The 25,048-nt window shown below is 30.4% G+C and overlaps 2 protein-coding genes across 4 annotated transcripts in view; both read left to right on the top strand.

The window, feature by feature from the left end:
- The window catches only part of LOC129917724 (glycerophosphocholine phosphodiesterase GPCPD1-like), a 38,181-nt gene extending 20,343 nt beyond the window's left edge, over positions 1-17,838 (top strand). The window contains exons 2-3 of one of the 3 annotated variants that reach the window (XM_055997802.1): positions 7,768-7,854; positions 15,565-17,837. In XM_055997802.1, coding sequence (XP_055853777.1) covers positions 7,777-7,854; positions 15,565-17,442 — 1,956 coding nt within the window. In that variant the 5' untranslated portion in view covers positions 7,768-7,776 and the 3' untranslated portion in view covers positions 17,443-17,837. Of the gene's footprint in view, positions 1-1,551; positions 1,779-7,767; positions 7,855-13,703; positions 13,910-15,564 lie in introns of those variants that run through there. The other 2 variants (XM_055997801.1, XM_055997803.1) reach the window with 2 other exon arrangements.
- Positions 17,839-22,587: 4,749 nt separating this feature from the next.
- On the top strand, positions 22,588-24,567 carry LOC129918520 (glycerophosphocholine phosphodiesterase GPCPD1-like). Its single transcript, XM_055999112.1, has one exon. It carries the CDS (start codon positions 22,603-22,605, stop codon positions 24,487-24,489), a length of 1,887 nt encoding a protein of 628 aa, XP_055855087.1. The 5' UTR covers positions 22,588-22,602; the 3' UTR covers positions 24,490-24,567.
- The last annotated feature ends 481 nt before the right edge of the window (positions 24,568-25,048 follow it).

Below are 25,048 nucleotides of genomic sequence, written 5' to 3'. Positions count from 1 at the left end.
TTCTTTTATGCAGAATTGTTAAAGTAACTGTGATGTTTTTTTTTTAAAGAAATTTTTCTGGATTTTTAAAAAATATTTCAAAATTAGTTTTTGAAAAATAAATTTTTTGAATTTTTTTTTTCGAAATTCAGCTTTTAAGTTTTTGTTTCATTTTTATTAAAAATTTGTTTATAGAGGAAAATATTTTTTTTTTAAACTATTTTTTTAAATATATTTTTTAACTTTTTTTTTAAATAGATTTTTTAACTATTTTGTTGTTTTTTTTTACCGACTTCCAAAAAGGAGGAGGTATTCAAGTCGTCTGTTTTTTTTTTTTTTTTTTTTGTGTTTGTTACCTCGTTGTTACCTTGTTTAAATCGGTGTTTAATTAATTATAAAAACAGATTTTTCTTTTTTTACATTTCCCTAATTTTGTTCAATAAAAAGCAAGTTCATAAGACCAAGTTCGTGCGACCCAGTCCTGAATTTTATTTTTAACAAAAACGCTTTAATATAACATAGGTTCTTTTACCCTAAGAACAAATAGGTACGTGCAATCCAGTCGTGCATTTCATTTTCTTTCCATTCAAGCGATTAATCGATTTGAGTGCACTATGGCGTATACGCAACATTTATTTTTTTCTATCAAGTGCTAGTTTTTTTTTTTATTTTTCTTAGAAAAGATGGTACATTTCTTCCATGTAGATGAAAGATTCAAAATGAGAAAAATTAAATCCAGGCATTGTATAAAATTGCAAATAATTTCATAAATTTTGGCATTTAAACGCCTAGAACCGAAATGCGATAAAAATTAAGTTCCTATAGGTACTTAAATTACAAAAAAGTAAAAGTGTGAGTTTAAGGGGATTTTATCAGAAATTTTCTGTAAAATTATAAATTTAAGGTCAAAAGAGTCACATAACCCATTTAAAACTTTTAAGTTAAGTGCAATCTCATTAGGCAATCAACTATTATTATAATAGGTAGGTACTTAGAAAAGTTAGGTAACAATAACGCGATGTAATAAATTTCAATTAAAAATAATATTTTATAGATCTCTCACTTATTGTTTTTTATTATCAACCCCTAATAAAAATGTAACGAAAATTATCACGCAATGTTAGTTTATTTTTTACAAAACTTTTGCTAAATCCGCATATCAAAAGTCTGAAATAGCATCGCAAAAAACAAAATCAATTTAAACAACAAAGACACTACAGCCATGTAATAAATAATAAAAGTTAATTTTAATATTTTAAGCTTAGCCGTAAAAGTGACACTGCATTTTGTATCGTGTTTTACACCCCGCCCGTTCGTGCTTTCTCTCTCATTATAACAAACTTTTTGAAGAAGGGTGATCCCCTTACATGTTTATTGCACGATCAAAACTAACAACCGAATTGATTAAATTTAATCTTTTTGCTGTGAATTGCAAACTGATGAGAGAGGTAGTAACTCTGTGAGATAATAGAATAATTGCAACCAATGGAATGGCCTCTAAACCCGGCCGGTAACGGCGTCGCCGGTAGAATTGTATTTTAGTTTCGGTCTGTCGGCATACTTGTATATGTCAACATTTCATCATGGATAACGTTTTGGATATGCGGTAGAGAATAGAATTCAAAAGTTGAAAACTAACAGTTATTAGGTAAAATTCAACAAGTGCAGTTCGATCTAAAAACTAAAACCAAGCCATCATAATGGAGGAGGACTTGACAAAAATAAGGACTAATAATTGCAAGTGCAATTTAGATCCAAAATGTCCGACCACTGAAGAGACATTACAATTGGTACCGGAAGTAAGAAAAGTCCTTTTAATATATCCGTTTAAAATTTAAATTATTTTTCGTGCTCATTTATTGTGTAATTTACTAATATTTCATTTAATTTATGTACATTTTATGTACATTTACAACACACGTGACAAATATTAAGTAAAATCATTCACTTTTAAATTGCATTTAAAATTGGTTTTCCTGGAAAAAATGAACTGCTTTTCCATGTGTTCAATGAACTTAAAGTAACAAATGTTCAAAATATATAAAAAAAAATATCGTTATTCATGCCTGTATTGGAATGTGAAATTAGTTAATTTCTCAGGAGAAAATAGTTTTACTACGTGTGTTAATTTATTTTCTTTAGATAATAGTTTTTAAGGCCTAGTACATACATATATTAGAATTTTTATTCGAGTGGGTAAATAAGAACAAATGTATAAATAGTTTTTTTTTTTATCAGGGATTTTTTATTATTTTTCTTAGAGACTGGAATAGGTTGTGATGCGAGTAAGCTATTCTTCACTGAAAAAATTCATCTATTTTTGATTTTGATGAAGCCAAATTTTTGATTCAGTCGATTGTTCTAGTACCAATTTGGTACCTACTCTGACTTAAACAAAAATTTGGTGTCACCAGAATCATTCATCATTCATCAATGGCTAAGCTGATTTTAACAAAAAATTAAGGTAGTGTGTTGTATAAAATTTTGTTCAAAAAGAATATTTTTGGATTTTTAAAAAATATTTCAAATTTTTTTTATAAAAACAATTTTTTTTTAACTGTTTTTATTTTTTTTTTTTCAAAAACAACAATTTTCTTAAAACAAAAAATTCAAGGGCATACTTTGTTTTGTGTTTAAAATAATTTAAAAAAGTGTTTAAGTAATTATTAAAAGTATTTTATATTTTTTACATTATTTTAAAATTCCTTTAAAAAAAATTTAAATTTTCCTTATTTTTTTGATAAAAAAGATTTAATATAAGAGCTACTTTTCCCCTTAGAGCAAGTAAATGCGATCCAGTTGTGCATTTCATTTTGACATTAAAATGATTAATCGATTTGAGTACACTGTGGCGTATGCGTAACATTTTTTTTCTACGAAGTGCAAGTTTTTATTTCTTCAAACTTTAAAGTTACAAAAAGCATACCATTTTTTTAGTTCTGGGTTATAATTTATGAAGGGTATTACGTTACGGCTTATCAATCTCTAGATCGCTTATTTAAATCCTAGTTATGGTTGCATAACGTTAAGGAGTTTGTTTCTTTCAATCTTCAATATAAATTGATTGACACACTTATCTCACTGTAAGTAGTATACAAAAACAAAAACTTCATTAAATTACGACTTAATGCCATTATGACTATAATCGACACATAAAAACAAAGTTTCAATGAACTTTAAAAAAAATTGATTAAAAACACCATTGAACTTGTTTTTTTTTTAAACCAAACATTTTTTTAAAATTTCAACTTTAGACTTGAAAAATCCAATTAGTAAAACAATTTCAATACAAAAATGTGGACTTGTATTTAAATAAACTTATGAGGTCATTTTTTAAATAAGGCTTTAAAGAAAAAAAGTTTGAAGAGGTTCTTGTGGGCATTAAACATAGTTTTTAAACAGTTATAAACCATATTTCTAGGACCAGATGTTCAGTCAGGATCAGGACATGCATGCATTGTATCTTATCATACCCTTAAGTTGATAAGTTGTTTGGTCCCTTCGGCTCATTTTAAAATGCTTGCTGTTATTCCAAGAAGTTTCAATGTTTGTTCAAATTTTCTTAGATGTTATTAAATGGAGTGTCATGCAGAGAAAATTGCTTTTATTTATATGACAGTTTTTCATCGCAATGAGAACATCGGACAGTTCTGAACTTAGTTTGAGATTAAATGCATATTGCATTGAACATGTCTAAAAATTATGCTTTTAGAGCTTTCAAAAATCAAAATCAAAAGATATAGGTACATAAATTAATTAGTTGTCATTTCACATGAGAATAGGTGAATTTTAACACACTATAAATTATATAATCAACCAACAGAAATGATAAATTGGTCATACAAAATTTAACTTTCCTAAAATTTTGTAGTTGTGATTCTTTGTTAAAATAAAATGCATATTAAAAATAAATTGCACGACTGGGGTCGCACGTACTTGCTCTTATGGTAAAAGTTACTCTAATGTTAAAGCTTTTTATTGAACTAAATAAGGGAAAATTTGATATTTTCACGGAATTTCATAAGTGGCACAAAAAAAAAAATAAAATCTTTTTTTATAAATAATTAAATACCGTTTTAAATGATCTTTTACAAAAAACTAAGTATGCCATTTTATTTCTTGTATAAAAAGGAATTTTTAGAAATTTTTTTTCGAAAATCGTTAGAGCCGTTTTAAAAAAAAATAATTTTTTATATATAAAAAATTTCTAACATTTTTCGAAAAAAAAGTTGGTATGAAATAATTAATTTAAACACAAAAACGGAATTTCAAAATTTTTTACTAACCCGTTTCCAAAAAATTGATTTTTCAAAAAAAAAATTTTGAAATATTTTTTAAAAATTTAAAAATGTGTTTTTTGAAAAATTAGAAATTTTTTTAAATAACGATAGTTTAAATGTTTCTGTACAAAAATTTTGGTCGAAATATGTTTTGTCGTTTACGAGAAATTCATAAATCAAAAAAACCGTTCTATGGCAGGTACCGTTAATAACGGTTAAAAAAATATTTTTTTTATTTCAAAAGGAAGCTTTTATGTGTTACACTACACACAAAAATTTTAATCAAAATCGTTAGAGCCGTTTTTGAAAAAAATTTACTTTTCTATTTCCGTTATATGACAGGTACCGTTAGTTTTGGTCCTAAAAAAAAAATTTTAATTTGTCCTCTAGGAAATTACCCAAAACTGTTTAATACCAAGTTTGAAGGAAATCGCTCTATTAGTTTAGGCGGTAGCTCGAGGTACACACAGACAGACAGACAGACAGACAGACGGACAGACAGACAGACAGACAGAATTGCCGGACCCACTTTTTTGGCATTCTCCATCATCGTAATGTCATGTAAAATTGTTATCTCAAGTTCGATTTTTTTTACGAATCCTAAACTTGCCCTATACCTAGTACCTATATCGCAAGTAAAAATTATTTATGCATCTTTTAACGGTCGGAAACTATTAAGTTAATAAATTCATAAGAAAATTTTTTAATAATAACCTGTCTTTTATTAACCTTGCAAATTCGTATCTGTCAGTTTTAGCTAAGTTGCGGTTGATATTTTTGATTAATAGATAGAGGTACGTTCACCTTTGTATGATCGTTCGTTGTCACACAAAATTAATTTGATTATTGTTTCAGAATTTCTAATTTTATATGCACAAACATGTTTTGATTAAAAAATCATACGTTTATTAGAAAATAAAGAACATACATACGTCAAATTTATATGAGTGACGTTTGTACATGCTTGGAGCTGTTATATTTTTACATATAAGGAACTCTCCCTTATCTCTTTTTAAATGAACGTAATATTATATACATATGTAGCTATTTTTTATTAATAATAATATTCCTTAAGCGCATTATGAACAAACTTTGGTGACGCAAAAGCTTTCGCAAAAGTACAATTAATGAAACCAAAATCTGAGGTTAAATTTTTAAATTTGTATAAAAAAAAGAAAAAATAGTGCACTTACTATAATGACTTGTTATACATATTTTAATTTTATCGTTATATCTTAAAAAGCTCAGTTAACAGTTTTACTTTTATAATCCTTTACAGAAGCTATAAAAGCTCCTAAAAAGCCTTACAGAAGCAAAGTTGTTCGTTGGGCGAAATGGCTAATTTTTGGAAAAACTTATTACAGACCTTTAATCTTGCGTAGAGTTTGCAAATTTATTTTATTTTTGGCTTGGTACAAAACAGCTCTAAGCCTCTTCCATGATAGGTAATCAAAGGTAGCCTAAACAACAAACATTACGTTATACAAGGTACTTTTGGCAAAAAGTGAAAACAGATAAATAGTGCCTTCTTGTAAGAAAATCAAATTGCAAAAAAGTATGGCCATTGTGGTTAAGCCTTTATTATACCCTGAAGAGTTACATCTGACATTTGCATAACTTAATGGCTGACAATTTTGGTTTGAACATATTTGGAAATGTCTGTTTTGAGTCCGTTTTTTCTTTTTGAGGCTCTGATTGGTCAGATGTCATACAAAGTTAGGTGATATTTGATTCTAACCAATCAGAGTCTCTTAAAATTCAGAACCTAATTTTAGGTGGAATGAAGGGAATGCCATTTTCTGAACAATAAATTAAGTAATTCCCTCAACTTCCTGAACCTGCCCAATCTTTTTTTTTCTATTAGAACCCTCTTTGTTTTTGTTTAAAATTTTTGCATTTTTGAATGTGATGTTTCAAAATGCAGCTTCTGTCAATAAAAAAACATTTATCTATGTACCTCAAGAAGATATCTCTCATAAACATACATATTTCAAACAATAACCACCGGAAACCCACGCTATATCCTATTGAACAAACTCTTAAAACACCTACAACTCACTAGATGTAGCTACTAACTGTTTCCCATATATCTACGTCATTTCCACACCACTCAACCATAACTTGGTCATCTGAGTCATGCGCCATTGAAAGGCCTTCCCCTTCATCTTTTCATAACCTTACAAAAACACATGCTACATATTTCTATTCTTCATACTACCTCACTATACAACCCACGACCTTGATATCCACGTCAACAGAGCTGCGAGGGATACAGAAAAAAACAAGCGCAAAACACCATACTATACCTACCAGATTTGAATTTGACAGAGCGAGCGCCCAACCCTCCACCATTTCGTCAGCCAGCGCAACTGTATTTCACTAAATAGCAAGAGTGAGCAACATCACGTTTCCCATTCCCATCCAACAGATTCCATACCAAAAACAATAACAACAAACACAAAAAACTTACCAACCATTCATTTCCTTGCCGCAACTCGTGTGCGTATCGCGTGAACGACCAAAGTTCGATTTCGATGCGATTAAATAAATGAGAGAGAGAGGTGTGTGTGGGATTTTTCTTATAAAAATTGACGTGACAGGTCTTTTTTGAGTGTGTATGTATTGGTTCAGTGAGGCAATCATAGGCGGCGGTAGTGTTGTTGTTTTTTCTCATTGTATAGAGAAAGATATTGTTGTATTGAAAATCACCGCCAGTTAGCAGTGCCAAGAAGTGGTGAGCCCCTTTTTTTTTACTTATTTCAAACGCTTCGCACATACGTCGACCCAATTTTATTTGTCTATCGTTTTTTGACTTGATTTGTCGCTCTTCTCGCGCCTGTAGCGCTCTCGCTTTATTTTGTTATTGTAAAAAGAAAAAAAAACTGTACAAAACATATTTTTTCAATTCAATTTGTTAAACATATATACCTACATTTATTTATTATAAACGAAACGAAGAACAACAAAATCGTCGTGGTAGTGTGAAGGCAAAATGATAAACGAATCACCCCCAATAACAACAACAACAACAACAACAATATTAATAAAAAAGACTAAAACTAAAATTAATAAACAACAATTGATTCGGCCCAAGAGTGTCTTATAATTGGCGACTGTCGCAAAGAAAATCCTCAGTTCTTGAATTACCTACAAAGCCAATAGTCATGCTGTTATAAAAATAAATTAAAATTTTTTTTCAATAAAATTTTAAAAAAGTTAATTTTTTTTTTAAATTTGAATTAAATTAATAAATTTTTTTTTTACAAAATTTCGAATTTAATTTTCGAAGTGATTTTTTTTACAAAAAGAAAACTCTGTGATTCTGACATCAAGATGATTTATTGATTTTTCTTGATTTTTTACAAAACAAAAAAGCTGGTTTAACCATAAACACTCAATTACAAAAATTAATTTTTTGATTTAAATTTAAATAAAATAAATTTTTATTTAAATTAATTAATCTGACAATAAAACTTTTTGACATCGAAAAAAAAAGAATAAAATATACTTTGCAAAAATGTCAGTTCCATTGGTATTGAGTGTTTTGGATGCCACAGCGCCAAATGTACCTGTGATTGATGAGCACACTGAACATGTAATTACATTTTTTTTATATTGCTTAAATATTTAAATTATATTTAAAAACCACAATAATTATTATCATTCTATCATCTTTTTTCTATGAATTTTCTATCATTCTACCTGTCATTATTTTATTCAATTATCATCATCATTATCATTTTTGTATATATTTTAATTTTCTGGTTGTTTTTTTTGCAAGAATAACCTTGAATAAGTGAGACCTTCCCCTTAACTCTTGTGGGTGAGCATTGATTTTGCGCGATAATTTAGGTGACAATTTCGTAAGCAAATAGTTGACGTTTGAGGTTTGACACTAGAGATAGAGATGTAAGTTATTGCCAGAATAGATTTTTATTTTTAGAAATAGTGCGTAATGGCATTTCGCAGGAATAGGAAATTAGGTATTTTTTCGTTTTTTGTTGATTTTGGTATAGGTAATGAAATTAAGTGGTTTTGTTTTGGGGAATGAAAATTTGGCTTTATCTCAAAAAAAAAAATGTAAATTATTTTTAAATTAAGTAAACACTTCTGGAATGAGAGGTGAAATTTAATTTTTAAATTCAAAAGAATTTGAAATTTATGAACATTTAGAATTTCTGATGAAATTTTAAGTATTTTTGATGTCAATTTTAACCTTTGGTTACTAGGTGGTGTATAATGTTTATATTTGGGCATAATTAGTTAAACATTTGTTGTATTCAATCAAGATGGTGTACATGGTGTGTTTTTAAGCGTTTGAGGTAAATAATAGGGCTTTGTTGATTGTCAAGTCGAGATATCGTGATATAAAAAAAAACAATAGGTAGATGGCTTTAGATAGCAGGTTTGATAGCGGCATGTTTTTTTACTTTTTATACAATATCAGTTTTAGATTTCAGAGCCAAGAGTTTTAGATTTCAGATCCAAAAAAGCCACCTGTTTCTGTTTTTTTTTTTTTGAATAAAAGTTGAACCTCAGCTAATTTACCGAAATTCGAGATTTAGGGCTTAACTACATACACCACTTTTTGAAAGAGTACAAAAGTGAAAATATTTTTTTTTTTTTGGTTAGCGCATTTTTTTTGTAAAAAAGAGTATAAAATTGTATTTTAAACCAAAAAATAAGGTTTTTGCATCATTTGTTTTAATTTTCCAGACCGAAAACCTATATCAAAATGCGTTTGAAAATTTTCACTTTTGTACTTTTTCACTTTTTGAGCCAATGCAGTTAAGGCTTTAAAATATTGAACCAAGACTTAACTACGTTTGTAAAACTTACTAGTTTAAGAAACCCAAAATGACAGCTGAGGTCTCCTCGCTCGAAGTGTCAAATGAAATTTTGCGCAATGAAAAAATTAAACTGTCAAAATATTTTCTATGGTACGATTACCACTTTAGATCAAATCCTCTGTTATCATTATTTGAAAATGTTTAATATTCTATTTACAGTAACTAATATGAAAATTAAAAAAAATATTCTCAAGTGTGTACGTAAGCACTTCAAGTAACTCGCATGTTGAACGCGTCACTAGAATTATTTACTTGTTAAGTGTGTGTACTTGGTTTGAAAATTTGTAAATATGTACCGTTAAAACTCCTGCTTTGACATTTGGTGAATTTGACATTAGATCAGTTAGAATTATTTAACATTCAAAATGTTTGCTTACACTATACGTCTTTCAGTATCATTTTTATAAGTCATCACTCATCAAACAGACCTTTTCTTGATACATTACATTATGACACACATTCAACTTACAGAAAGCAAACTTAACACTTCGGTATCTATTAAACGTCAAATACATTTTAAAAAAAAGCAAATTCATTTTATGAGTTTGGAATTTGCTCAGTACTAGAGGCTATTTGAATTGAATATCCGGTCTGTTTTCATGACGCATGTTGTATTTTCCAAAGTCAACAAATATTTTTGCTATAAAATGATTAGGTATTCTAAAATTATATTTCCTATTTCCTATAAATAACTTTGCATATAACTCGTGTGTAGACGATAAGTTTAAATGTAAATAAATCGCAAGGATCAATTAAAACAATTGTTTAAACAAAACAAAAATAAATACAACCTGGGTTAGGTATTTCCTGACTGATTATTATCTTTTATTTTCATCTATACTATTTTTATAATAATCTTAAAAAATTCATCTGTTGTGAAATATTGCATCATCCATTTTATTCAAATTCAAACCAACAACAATAACAAAACACCCTTGACATATACACAGCTGTTATCAGTATAATTGTATTGTCAAATGTGTCTCGCCTGAATATCACGTGATTTTTTCACAGACATAAAATCTCTCAAAAAATGTCAAAACAACAAATTCAATTAATAAACTGAATTATCTGTCATAAAACTAAAGGTATAAACACACGCAACACACCCACCAAAAGATTTATGTGTATTGCCAATGAAGCAAGTGAAACAAGTATTTTTATTAACCAATCAGAATCAATTTAAGAGGGCCTACCGCATAAGAAAAATAATATGTACCTATACAAAAATAGTTGTTGTTTACCGTTTTCTTGTTGATATACTATACAAAATTTCCAAATCCATTATATTATCACCATGCAGAACGTGACAATGGTAACAACAAACGTGTTTACGCAGCTGTCATCAACAACAACAACAGCAGCAAACCACAGCCCATATAATTCTTTGCTTATCACGTTTTGAGATTTCCAGCATGTGCTTAACATGTGCGCCAACGATGAGCGACACTATATTATTCTCGTTCGCATGAAATACAAAAAGAGATAAGCGTTTTGATCGTTGATCGCGTTGTTGAAGTTGAAAATATAAATATCACTACGACTGTGCGCACAAATAATGGAAAATTTTTGCTAATTAGCCTATCAATTTTGAAATGAGATCGTTAACCTTTTTTTACTCTTATTGTTTTATTATAGGAGCATATACTTTTATTATATGTGCCATAACCATGAGACTTGATTTATTTATTATTGCTGATCAAGACGATTAAACTATTTTTATTTTAAAATGAAATTACGAAAATTAAAAAATGCATGTAGGTCTGGCACGTGAATGCAAGTTTTGATTTTAAGTAGGTTTTCGTTTAGTTTTTATAGGAGTATTATTGGAGTAAGTAGAAAATGACAGTTTAAGAAAACCGTAATCTAGTACAAATCAAATAATGCTCTATTGTGCATTTAATTGATAAAAATGGAACACGGCTATTTGCTAAGCTTCAATACAATACACCTTTAAGGAAATCAATTTAATTTCCATCTACTCAGCATCAGAACGGAGTAAAAAGTTGATTGTACTAGATCACCAACTTCTTCAACTTAAAGTGTGTCCATTCTATAAAAACGCGTGTAACTGACAAACGTTTTACAAAGATGGAGCATTAAAAATATAAAAGGTAAGGTACTTTGAGGAATAAAATTTAGTTCTATTTGACTCATATTTTTTTGAAAGTTCAAATATGATTCTTTTTGTTTCTGGCGTATTTTAGTAATAGTTGCTATATGTACTCTATCTATTTTTGTAATCTGATTCATTGCACAAACTGCCTAAATCATTATTAATATTTGCTTTTATTAGCTAAAGAAATGTCAACTCGAAGATAGGTATCTTTTGGTTTTATTATTCCAAAGCAAATATTTGCCTTAAAGAACAAAAACATATTTTTCTGCTATAATAATTATTATTGTTATCATAAAATTCAACAAACAAAGTAATTAATTGAAAAAAAAGAAAAAATATTTTGTCACACAATCCCAAACTCTTGAAACAAAGAAAAAATCTTACGGCACGTTTTAATGGTAAAATTAAATTTTATATCTAATCGTCCTTTGTTTATTTTCAAAATTCTATTTTTAAAAACTTTTATTAAAGATTAGAAAAATTTAATATAATCCACCCGCATTCGGGTCAATGGAACATGACAAGTCGAAAAAAAACCCAATGTTTATCATAATTTGCAAATAATAGTCATCAAGTATTATTTTTTGTTGTATCATTTAATTAAATCAACGATAAGACCACACAAAATGCAATCAAAAAATGCAGCCAAAGTTCAATTATAATATAAAGCACAAAAAAAAAATCATTTATAGCAGCACTTTTATTGGCGCACACATGTCAAATAAGTAAATTTATAAAAATAAATTGCTTGACATCAAAAATTTTCTAAAAAAAGAAATATTCCGAATTGCATCAGAAAAAAAGACGTAGTCATTAAAATGTAAACAAGTAGATAATAGCAAAGTGGGACTTTAGTCGCAATTTATATAAAAAACAAAAGAAATGGATATATAAATGCTCTCAAGTGTTTTGACGGTTACATAATTAAATTGTTGACATCAGGTAGAGATTAGATTGTTTTTTGTTTATTTTACAAAATGCGTCGACACGAAATCATCTGATGACCGACGACAACGCACGCAGTGACGAACGACGCCAGGAAGCTCCTGTCATTCATTTTTAAATTTGAAGGAAAATTTAAACTTCCTATAATTTTGTATACAACTATACAAAAATAAACAGATCCAAAAATATAACTTCCTATAATTTTGCTTATTAAAAACAAACAGAACAGAAGGTGTGGTAAAAAGTGTGCGAGATTGGAGGCACGTTTTACTTGGCAATGCTGCCAGTAACAAACAAACAAACAAGATGTTTTTAAGTTCTTTTGCGACTCTTGATAAATATATTACCACACAAGTCAAATTTTTGGCAACTGTCCATTTTAAACAAACAAAACTATTTTAGGGGCTAGTGAAAGTTCAAAATAACTTTGAAAATAAACAATTTTATTTGTTTATGTAAATTTAGTATTTTCTTGCATTTAACAAGTAGTTTTAATGATTTTTAAATTCAATGTCTAAGAACTGTCAAACTTTTTTCATACACCCTGTGAAACTGACAGTTAATTTATTCATTCTATATTGACATCGTTAATAATATTTAATTTAAACTAACAATACTAATTTTTTTTGACTGTTTGCCAGTCATTTCACCGAATTTCATATAAAAACTTTGCCTTCCGTCACATACACACTGTATTACTTTTTATTTAATTTGTAAGAGAGGTCAAAACTTTGAATATTTATTAAAATTCTGGTTTATTTTTTTTTTTTTTTTGAATAATTTCCTTCAAATTAATTCAAACGTTTCTAGTTTATAGCATGCTTTTGCCTATCACGCTTTTATCACGTTTAAAAGTTTCCAATATTCAAAATCCATTTGTCTATAGCTCTGATTGACTTTTGTTCAATAGAAATTCAGATAAGGTTGTTTGCGGATTATGTTAAAATGTAACAATAATTTGAATTAATTTTCCACTCGTGACGGGTAAACAAACAAGTTTTTTTTTTATTTGTTTAAATAGCCAACAGTCCCAAATTGTAGTTTTGTTTGATGTCGATATCATTTACATAGGTATAATGAATAATAGATTTATAAGTGGTTTGAATAAATATTAACAAATCTGACAGATAAAAAAAAGAGAGGATATGACGTAAAGAGGTACACTTGAACACGTGACTTTTAAGCTTTAGCAGATTTATATTTAATACTTTTTGCACATGAAATCATCCATAATACCCCTATAACAACCCTTAACATCATACCCAAGCAAAAGACAAAGAAAGGGGTAGATTAGAGCACCTCCATGTCTGCAATGAGTACTTTTTACAGCGCAGTTGCATTTAACGTCATTCGTTACAGCTTACAGCACAAAGAATATAATAATAAATCTTTTTTTGTTTCTTTAGAAGCAAATTAAATTTAAATAAAATTTATTTAGCTATAAGCACGTAGACAAAAAATATAGTGCCTTTTCCAAGTGTTGTTTAATCTTCATTAGGTTTTAGTATTTTTTGAATATTATTCCAATCTAGACGACAATAACTCTTTGTTTGTAGTCCTTCATTGTTGGACATATACAAAAAAGAACACTGTCTCTTTTAAGTAAAACTCGAACTTTAAGTTTTCGTTTTAATAATTTATTTCAAGTGTACACTAAAGTTCATCAAAATGAATTGTTAAACAAACATTTTTGCATGAAGAAACAACATAATTCTTCCCTTGACGACAAAGCTAAGGTGGGTGTTAGTTGTGTGTAAAATAATGATTATTAATTGTTTAGTCTTTGTTTGAATTTTCTTTAAAGGGCGTATACTGTATTTTTATATGAGTTTTTATTTTTTTTTAAATCTCTTTGAATTGATTTCTAAGAACTAATCAATTATAAACTCTTTAGACTTTGATAAAAATAAGTTCAGTTTCTGATGATAGATTTTGTATTATTTCATAAATAGACAAACAAATTATATTTTGTTATCTTTTCTCCGTTCAATCATGACTTGTTAAAATAGTAATAGATAGCAAAAAATAGTTAATAAAAAAAGAAAACAAACAGAACTTTGTACTTTATTCGACGATTTGTTATACTCATTCCACAACGAAAAAATCTCTGACATCTATGAGCTCTTTCGTCGATGTAAAATTTGTCATAAAAATAATGTATAGAATTCCTCGAAGTGTTGTATCGACTTACTCTATGACATTTGAGTTCAAATCAATTTTTCCCAAATTACAGGAATCTGAACAGAACAAATTCTGTAGAAATTTTTTACAATCTATCAAAGTATAAATTGACTCACATTGATTTGATGAGACTGACAGGTATCTTCTAGGCAAAAATTTTTATTTTTTCCAATTTCTGATATACGGCTGTCAAACACTTGCTAACCTATTAATAAATTCTCATAAATCCCAGATTCTTATTTGGAGCAGTTGCGACAAAATAAAATCTGTCAAAATGGGACTAGGTGATGAACATGAACACGTCTTTAAATATGAACTCTGCTTTAGAGATAGTTTTGCCGTTTGAAATCTTCAAATCAAAGAATAAGTTTTTGTTCTGTTTGTTTACTTTATTGTAAAAACTACAATTGTTGTTGCGACTGCAATTTGATTAAGAGGAAATGTACGATTTGCTTTCTGATATTAGTACTGGGTTGAAAAAAGTCAGTCAATTTTGCTTTGACAGCTTAAGGTATTTCGCCAAACAACGTTATAATTGTCTTTCGAATTGATTTTTTTTGACAAATGTTTTTGTTGAAACCGTTTTATTTCAAAGATTACCGTTAAACGTTTAACAAAAATAAAATAAGGTCGTAAGGTTTGAGGGCGACTGTTGAACATTTAATTATTAGTACATTATCCGCCTGAGGTTATGCAACAATAATTAACAAATTGATCATAGTCTGTATAGCTAATGTTAACGTGTTGAAAGGCAATATTTTCAAGTCAGAACATTAGCCCTGATAATGTTCTGCTGATTCAACTTTTTATTGAATTATTTTTTCTTCTGATTGAATAACACCTGATTAGGTTATTCTTAAGTTTGATGACTTGATCTTGAATGATGTACGTAATTGCTCTTGTTATTAAAAGCCCTTATCTGTCATAACATGTGCCTGACTTTAATGAATTCAAAAAAAGTAAAAAACACCCATGTAAGATTGTAAGCTAATTAAAAACAAATAACTTACGTGACTTCTATTCAATGTTATTGCAATATTTAAAAAATGCAACTGACACACAGGTTTATAGTTTTAGTTGATTAGAGTTTCTATTAATGGGTGGTTTAAACTTGTTCAATAACTATTCCCACATTATTCCACTTCATCAAATAACATAAAAAATGCACTCCTTTGACAAATATACTTATGTGTATCTCTTCATTTTACAGTGTAATGCAGTCGTCAACAATGTCATTCAGCGAGCTGGTGAGCCATCGGTCGTTACCTCACCAACTGGGGAATGCATTCCATCGCCCAGAACTTTTACCATACAATTGCCAAAGCCCCTTGAATCTAATGAGTTTATGGGACTTACTGGAGATTCATTTGAATTGGGATCGTGGGATCCACTGCGCAGTGTCCAGTTGACACAAGTAACTCCAACTATTTGGAATGGAACTGTCAATCTTAGCAGTCCTGGACAAGTTCAATACCGTTATTTTGTCTACTCTCTCGACTCATTGGGACGCATTCAAATTAAACGTTGGGAAGCTTATGTCGAGCCAAGAAATATGAGGACTTGCAATGGAAACTGCATGAGAATGGATCAATTTGGTGAGATTGATGGTCAAAAGAAAATCGCCCGAGGCTGGTTGACCAATGAAACTATCGTTCAGTTGAAGTTTCTTAATCAAGTTTTTGAATTTGACGGTGGTTTTACTCCAGAAAGGATGTATTTGAAGTTGGTTAATTTGGAAAATGAACAAGACTTGCCAAACTATAATGAGAGTTTAAACAATGCCGAGGTTGTGAATATGAAGTATAACCGAAGTGTCTTTGAGAGACAGTCGGATTTGGGAACACTTTACAAGGCAGGCGATATCGTACTATTTCAAATGTCGATTCCCTTGGGACAAGAAAATGGAAAATATGCTCTAGTTTTACACTCTGAGGACCGTCAACCATTGGGACATGCCCCGATTTTGCTCTCGACTTTCCAAGAGAATGACGGAAAGTTGGAATTGAATGTTACAAGTCATGAATCTGGTGAGATCATTGCCAGTGCTAAGATATCTTATTTGATTGTGAGACCCTTGCCGGGTATTCGGATGAACTTCCGCACAAGTTACGCCTACACCTGGAAGCCCAAATGGGACAAGCTGCTGGTCGGCCACAGGGGTGATGGAATAAGTTTTGCAGTTGATGGGGCTCCTATTACCGAGAATACAATAGCATCATATAAGCTGGCTTACGATGTTAACGTTGACATGATCGAGATCGATGTTCATATAACTGAGGATCTTGTTCCGGTGATCTATCATGATTACAAGATTTTCACTGCACCCAATGGAACACGTCCAAAGTCCAAGGATGACTTAATTCAGGTCTACATCAAAGACATCCGTTACAGCCAACTTAAGGATCTGCGGATATTCCGTGTGCTCGGTGATGAAATCCGAGAATATCCATCGCATAACGAAGAAGAGCGAAAAGAACATCGTTTGTTCCCAACATTAGAAGACCTATTCCATGAACTTCCCCTTGGATTAGCCATTAATATCGAAATTAAGTGGCCCCAAGCTCGTTTCGATGGTGTCTTGGAAGCCGAACAAGTTACTGACAAGAACCTCTTCGTTGATATGGTTCTTCTCACAACACTTCGTCATGGTTGTGGCCGAATGTTAATATTCTCATCTTTTGACGCTGATATTTGTGCCATGGTGCGTTTGAAGCAAAATATGTTACCTGCGATGTTTTTGACCCAAGGATCTACCAAAAAATGGCCAGCTTACGAAGATCCTCGTTGCAATAGTTTTGAAGCAGCTGTAAATAATGCTCAACTTTTTGAACTCACTGGAATCGCACCTTACTCAGAAGATGTTCTCAAGGATCATCAAATGGTTCGTTTAGCTACAGATCTTGGACAGAAAGTATTCCTCTGGGGATATGATATTAACTCGCTGGAACGAGTTCAATTCTTCGAAGCTGCAGGTGTTACAGCGAATATATTTGATCGTGCGGATTTAATTGTCCCAAAGGAGCGAACCGCTGGCGTGTTCAATAATCCTGAGACGATAGAATATTTTAGAGGCCAGTGTCCGTTGTGAAACAGTTTATTCTCCAAATAATTTATTAATGAAAAAAATTAAGTTTTTAAGTTTTATTTTCTAAGACAAATTAAATAATAGTTAATTATAATTAAACAAACAAAAAGCAAAACAAACAAACAAAAAAAAAACGTCACACTTATTCTATAAAACAAAAACAAAAACACAAAAAATGTATAACAACTATAAGCTTGTTTTATTGGCTTATAAGCTTTGAAAATTGCTGACACTTTTTTTTTTATATAAAACAAAATAAATTTAGTGTGATATGTTTTTTTTTTTATCTATAATAATTTGCCGTGCTGATTACCAAAAAAAAAAAATTATGTTATTTTCAATATAAAAGGCTTTTTATTGTAATTCGGTTTGCTAAAATGCGTACACGTTTATATCTCATGCAATAAAAAAATAAACATTAAGATAATAATTAAATTTAAAATTTTAACTATAAAATAATATTAAAAACATAGTTTGTAAGAAAAATTTTTGTTTTAGAAAATAAGTAAGAAATTTTTTTCTGTTCTGTTATGGTAAAGGATTGAAAATATACATACAAATAATTTTTATTCCAAGACAACTTTACCTGCAGTAAGTCATTTATTTATTACAAAAAAAAAAAGAAAAAAAAGACAAAACAAAATAAATAAAATAATTCAAATAATTAAATTATAATATAAAAAAAAATTAATAACTCTGTTTTATTTGCTCGTTTAAAAGAACCTGAATTTATTGCGATTCAACATTATATTCTTGAAAAACAAATTGAATTTAATTAGTTTCTTAATTATCAAGAAATGTTGTTCATTTATACAGACGTAAGAGTATAATTACATTACTACTCTTCAACATTAGGGGCCTATTTCAAAGCTTACTACATCAACTAGGTACATCAGCAACCTCAAAAAGTAGTAGTTGAGTCCGCTTGAAACTCGGGAAATGCTTTTAATGGTAAAGCACTTTTTAGAACATTTGCACTATATGTATGTTCTAAAAAGTTATTCGTGAAGTCCAATAGCCCGTACCTATGTTTAAAGTCATTGATGTAGCTGATTGTTGTATTTTGGTGTGAAACAAACCCCTGGTCTACAAAAAAAAAAAACAATTCGAACGTTTCCTTAAAGAAGTTAGGAAGATTTTTGTTTACTAAATTAATTTCCACTCAGATATCCAATAAAAATGTCTACATTGGAAGGATTTTTGATGACACATAATCAAACAGACCTAAAAGTTGATCTTTTTAGTAGCTAACGTTTCTGGGCTTGTCAACTGACAGCTAAAAATTTTGATTAGCAATCTTAAATTTGGTTTCTTAAAAGTAACTTTTTGGAGTTAGAACTGGGTTGAAGTAAAGAAATCAATTGTATCAAAAAAACTAAAAGCTTTAGGCATTTCGCAAAACAGCGTTGTACTTGTCTTACCAAGGCCCAATTTATTCACATTCCATTAAGTTAAAAGTAGCCATTTAAAACAAGAAGTTTTGAAACATGTATGCAATTTTAACGATTTCTCATGTTTTAATGGCAAGTTTTATTATAATGGAGAGTGAATAAATTGCTAAGTGGACCATTAAGCCTTAACTACATTGGCTACTTTTTGCAAAAGTACAAAAGTGAAAATATTTTTTTCTCGATAGCGCATTTTGTTTGTAAAAAAGAGTAGGTACCTATATAAATTGCTTTAGACTTTTGTAAATTTTTGATTTCGGGGTATCATAACAAAATCAGTTTGAAAATTTTCACTTTTGTACTATTTCACTTTTTGGGCTAATGTAGTCTAGCCTTTACATAAACTGCGTTCCTTTGGGAACATTTATCTACTGCATTGATTTGTTGAAACCGTTTTATTCTAACGATTACCAACAAATGTTTTAAATTTTAAAGGCAATTATACAGACTTATGGTTTGAGAACGACTGGTAAGCATTCAATATAATTTCTACCACTATCCGCCTGAGGCTATGCAAGAATATTTTAACAAATAAACCATAGTCAATAGTCATAGTCTGTACAGCTAATGTTTACAGACCATTTTTTTTTAAAGTCGGAATATTAGCTCTGCTGACTCTCTTTTTTAACACTTCACATTCTTTGTTGTAATGAGCAGAACTCTCAAAATGGAAATAATTTGTATCTCATCTGAAGTAATTAGGAAGTTATTAGTAAAAGCATGCACAAAAATTTTTAGGTGTTTGTTGAAAGTTAAGACTTTGGATTTAAAAGGGTTGATGAGTAGTTTATTTCCAAGTGATCATGCAGCTATGGCGCTCAAATCTTTATTAAAATTTTCAAACACACCTTAATTCAAACTTTTTTCCAAAACTGGCGTAGAGTTATTATACATCGTCCGAATATACTCGTATGTGGGTATTTACAGACAGAGTTGCCAGAGAATTTTAGAGGCAAGGAGAAATCTTGGAGCCAAAAATCGCTAATTTCAAAAATTGTTCATAAAAACTCATATAAATGTATTTTGTACCATTTAAAAAAATTTTTTTTTATCATTTTTTTCCAACTTCAAATTCTCAGATATATGATAACATAAACAAAAAATTAAAAAAAAAAATAAAAAATAAAAAAAACTCGGTATTAAATTTATCAGACTTCAAGTTAGATTCTTTAATTTTTATTTTAGTAATAAATAACCAAACAATATACATTGTGGAAAAGTGGAAACAAAATATGAGGCGTTCAGAACAATAATGGGTGAAGTCCATTTGAAATTTGTACATTCTCCTGAACTTAAAGAAGCTTTTTCTCAGAAACTGAAGGAACTTTTGAAATAAATGTTTCACAGATCGATATCTCCAAAATTTCTTTCTTTTATTTTATTTGACATAAAACGAAACCCTTAATTTTTAAGACCTTAAAACATCCAACCTAAAGAGAAGTGGACTTCACCCATTATAATTCTGAACGCCTCATATATGAATGAAAATGGAAGTAGGTACATTCACAATTGCGCTTTTCAGCAAGACGTGTCAGTTGTCAGATTCTACTTCGAAGACTTTTAAGGCGTGATCATAATAATCAAGTACTTTTATTATAAAAGTTTTTAATTTTGAAGGAGCCAAAAATCGCCAAATTGAAAACTTATGGAGCCAAATTTTGATAAATCGGAAATCAGAATTTGAAGGAGCCAGAGAAAACTTGAAGGAGCCGGTTTGGCTATAAATAGCCGGTCCTGGCAACACTGTTTACAGAGTGAAATCACCATAGATAGGTTATTGATAAACACTATAAACAGCAACGACCCTAAAAATGATACCTGTGGCCCGTTCATTTATTAATTAAAGTTAACTTTGGTTGTTGTGTCAAAAAAAACGTTGTTGTTGTTGTTTTCGTTAGATTTTGTTAGAAAATTTCAACTTTTATTTAGGAACGACTAATGTTACATTTTGTTGATCTGTCAGGAAAAAAATTGTTTGAAATCAATTTTATGAATAAATAAACAAGAAAGAATTAATTTGGCACTGAAATAATTCTTTCAAATTGAATTCCTACCAAATTGAAAGAAAAATATGCATTAAATAATTTCAAATATGAAAACAAACAAAAAATTTTATTTTCACATCATCCCCTCTCTTCCCAATTTAGTTGTGTTTGACAGATTAACATTGAAAATCAAGTCCAGAAGCTGAGTTGGATAAAGTTACAAAATGTAACTATTTGACACTTCAACATTGGATTTAGAAACGATGTTGTGCAGTCACGATGTTACATTTCGTAAATTTTCCTCATTTAGGAACGATGAAAGTTAACTATTGTTAACAATAGTTAACATCGGCGAATAAAAGAACGCACCTCTATGGAACCCTTTGTGTAGAAACAAAAAAATAAATCAAGCCTGAAACGGCTTGAGAACGATTGGACATGTACGATACAATAAGTATGAAAATAAGTTGAATTGGACATTACACAATTTGTTTGGTTTTCCTGCAAAGTTCAACGTGGTCACAGAATCATATGCTTTGTTTAGAGAAATCTAAAAGACTGTTTTCACTACAGCCCAAATGAGATAATATGGAAAACTTGGTCAGTTCAAATTTCAGATCAACTAATTTCCAATATGACAAATTGACATTCGAAATGAGATAACTGTGATCTGATTTGAGCTGTAGTGAAAACAGACTAATATAGGTAATGTAAGAACTTCATTTGATTTTTATCGATAGAGTTTCTTAATGTAAGCAGTTAATTTAAGCAAAGCTGCGGCATAAATTCAAATTGAAGAGTTTTCAGGAGTTTTCTATATGTTAAAGGTGTAATGCTGACTTTTCACGTCGGTCGATTTTTTCCGTGCGGCGAAGCTTTTCGACTCTTGTGAGCGTTAGCCGTAGGTGACTAAAGTGACAATCCCCATAGAAGAATCCTAGTTGACTTCAGCCGTGCGACATATCGTGTGGCTTAAATCGACTCGTGAAAAATCGGCATAAAGGCTTGGCCACACCGGAGGGTATGCGGTAGCGGTACGGGTAGCGGTAACGATATTTGTATGAAAAAAATTCAACATCTGAACGTTGATATGTCAGTTTGAAATTTTTTTCATACAAGTACCGTTACCTCTACCCGTACCGCTACCGCATACCCTCCGGTGTGGCCAAGCCTTAACAGGTTGTTTTTATGATGGTTTAACAAATTGATATTAATGTAAGTACTCAAAAAATATAAAATTTAGTGACAAATAACTCGAACTTATCAACCATAAATGCTGGGCAGTAATTTGACAAATATTTAAGCCTGAATTTAAGTTTGAAGATAATAATTTTGTGAAAATTCAGTTTTAATGAAATGCACCACATTTCCTTTGAGCATTCAAATGGGAAAGGGAACTTGCGCAATTATTAATTGAATTATTTTTTCCCCTCATTGAATTACAACTGATTAAGTTATTCAAAAAATTGATGACTTTGATACTGAATTATATTATGTAAACTGCTTTTGTTATTCAATGCCCTTATCTGTCATAACATGTACCTGACTTTAATGAATTCAAGAAGTGCAAAAACACCCACGTAAGATTATAAGCTAATTAAAAAATTTACTTGCGTGACTTCTATTGAAAGAGTTTGAAAATGCAAGTTTAGTTGATTAGAATTCCTATTGATGGATGGTTTTAACCTTTCGCCAAATTTTATTTAACTCTATCAAAGAAGTTTAACAAAATGCAAGTTTTTAACAAATATTCTTATGTGTATCTCTTCCTTTTAAAGTGCAATGCAGTCGTCTTTACGTCACCAACTGGGAAATGCATTCCATTGCCTAGAACTTTTACTGTACAATTGCCAAAGCCCCTTGAGTCTAATGAGTTTATGGGACTTACTGGAAATTCATTTGAATTGGGATCATGGGATCCATTGCGTAGTGTCCAGTTGACACAAGTAACTCCAACTATTTGGAATGGAATTGTCAATCTAAGCAGTCCCGGACAAGTTCAATACCGTTATTTTGTTTACTCTCTCGACTCATTGGGACGCATTCAAATTAAACGTTGGGAAGCTTATGTCGAGCCAAGAAATATGAGGACTTGCAATGGAAACTGCATGAGAATGGATCAATTTGGTGAAATTGATGGTCAAAAGAAAATCGCCCGAGGCTGGTTGACCAATGAAACTATCGTTCAGTTGAAGTTTCTCAATCAAGTTTTTGAATTTGACGGTGGTTTTACTCCAGAAAGGATGTATTTGAAGTTGGTTAATTTGGAAAATGAACAAGACTTGCCAAACTATAATGAGAGTTTAAACAATGCCGAGGTTGTGAATATGAAGTATAACCGAAGTGTCTTTGAGAGACAGTCGGATTTGGGAACACTTTACAAGGCAGGAGATATCGTACTATTTCAATTGTCGATTCAATTGGGACAAGAAAATGGAAAATATGCTCTAGTTTTACATTCTGAGGACCGTCAACCATTGGGACATGCCCCGATTTTGCTCTCGACTTTCCAAGAGAATGACGAAAAGTTAGAATTAAATGTTACAAGTCATGAATGTGGTGAGATCATAGGCATTGCTAAGATTTCTTACTTGATTGTGAGACCTTTACCGGGTATTCGGATGAACTTCCGCACAAGCTATACTTATACCTGGAAGCCCAAATGGGAAAAGCTGTTGGTTGGCCACAGGGGTGACGGAGAAAGCTTTAAAGTTGATGGAGCTCCTATCACCGAGAATACAATAGCATTATATAAGCTGGCTTACGAAGTTAACATCGACATGGTTGAGCTTGATGTTCACTTAACTGAGGACCTTGTTCCGGTGATTTATCATGATTTCAAGATTTTCACTGCACAAAATAAAACACATCCAAAGTCAAAGGATGATCTGATCGAAGTCTTCATCAAAGATATTCAATACAGCCAACTTAAGAATCTACGGATATTCAATGTGATCGGTGATGAGATCCGAGAACATCCATCACATAACGAAGAAAAACGACCAGATCACCGTTTATTTCCAACATTAGAAGACGTCTTTCGTGAGCTTCCTCTTGGATTGGGCATCAATATGGAAATTAAATGGCCTCAAGCTTATTTCGATGGTACGCTGGAAGCCGAACAATTCACTGACAAGAACCTCTTTGTTGATATAATTCTTCGGACAACACTGCGTGGTTGTGGTCGAATATTGATTTTTTCATCGGTTGACGCTGATACTTGCACCATGGTCCGTTTCAAGCAAAATATATTTCCAACCATGTTCTTGACCCAAGGATCTACGAAAAAATGGCCAGCCTACAAGGATCCTCGTTGCAATAGTTTTGAAGCAGCTGTGAATAATGCTCAAACTTTTGAGTTTATCGGAATCGCACCTTTTTCGGAAGATGTTCTCAAAGATAATGATCTCATTCATTTGGCTACAGATCTAGGACAAAAAGTATTTCTCTGGGGAAATGACATAAGCTCGCTGGAACGAGTTCAATTCTTTGAAAAGTTAGGTGTTACAGCAAATATTTTTGATCGTGCGGATTTAATTGTTCCAAAGGAGCGAACCGCTGGTATTTTTAATAATCCTGAAACAATAGAGTATTTAAGAGGCCAGTGTCTGTCGTGAAATAAAATAACTTAAGTTTAAAGTTTTATTTTCTAAGAGCCAATTTTTAAATAGCCAGATAAACCCCAATTAAGGCTTATTCCTAGGAATAAAAGTTTTTTTTGTGTATTGACATTTATTCTTCTGATAGTCTAACTGACAATTGAAAAATCAGGGCTATGTAAATAAAATATAAAATAATAAAATATTAAATAACACTGTTTTATTTTTGGTTCAAATGAACCTGAATTTATTGCGATTCAACATTATCTTTTTTGAGAACCAAGTTGAATTTAATTAGTGTCTCTATCATCAACAAATGTTATTCATTTATACAAACTTAGGGGTATAATTACGTCGTTACGATTAGGTACTATGTAACATATGGTTTACAACAAAAAGTTCGAATTTAAATTTTTAATGGAATTGAAAGCATTTTGGTTACTTATGTATGTATCACTATGAATCGATAGAGAAAAAGTTAAGTCTTTTAAGTCAAACAATAAACATTCAATATAAGGGTAAGATGAAATTAATTTATTATAAAGTGTAAGGTGCTAAAATATTAATATAATTTAAC

Source organism: Episyrphus balteatus, chromosome 4 (genome assembly GCF_945859705.1).
Source record: "Episyrphus balteatus chromosome 4, idEpiBalt1.1, whole genome shotgun sequence".
Classification (NCBI taxonomy): Eukaryota; Metazoa; Arthropoda; class Insecta; order Diptera; family Syrphidae; genus Episyrphus; species Episyrphus balteatus.
Note: the sequence above shows the minus strand (reverse complement) of the source record. Positions and strands in the feature narration are given on the sequence as shown.

Coding starts and splice junctions, on each gene's coding strand:
- LOC129918520 (XM_055999112.1), top strand. CDS start 22,603: ATGCAAGTTTTTAACAAATATTCTTATGTGTATCTCTTCCTTTTAAAG.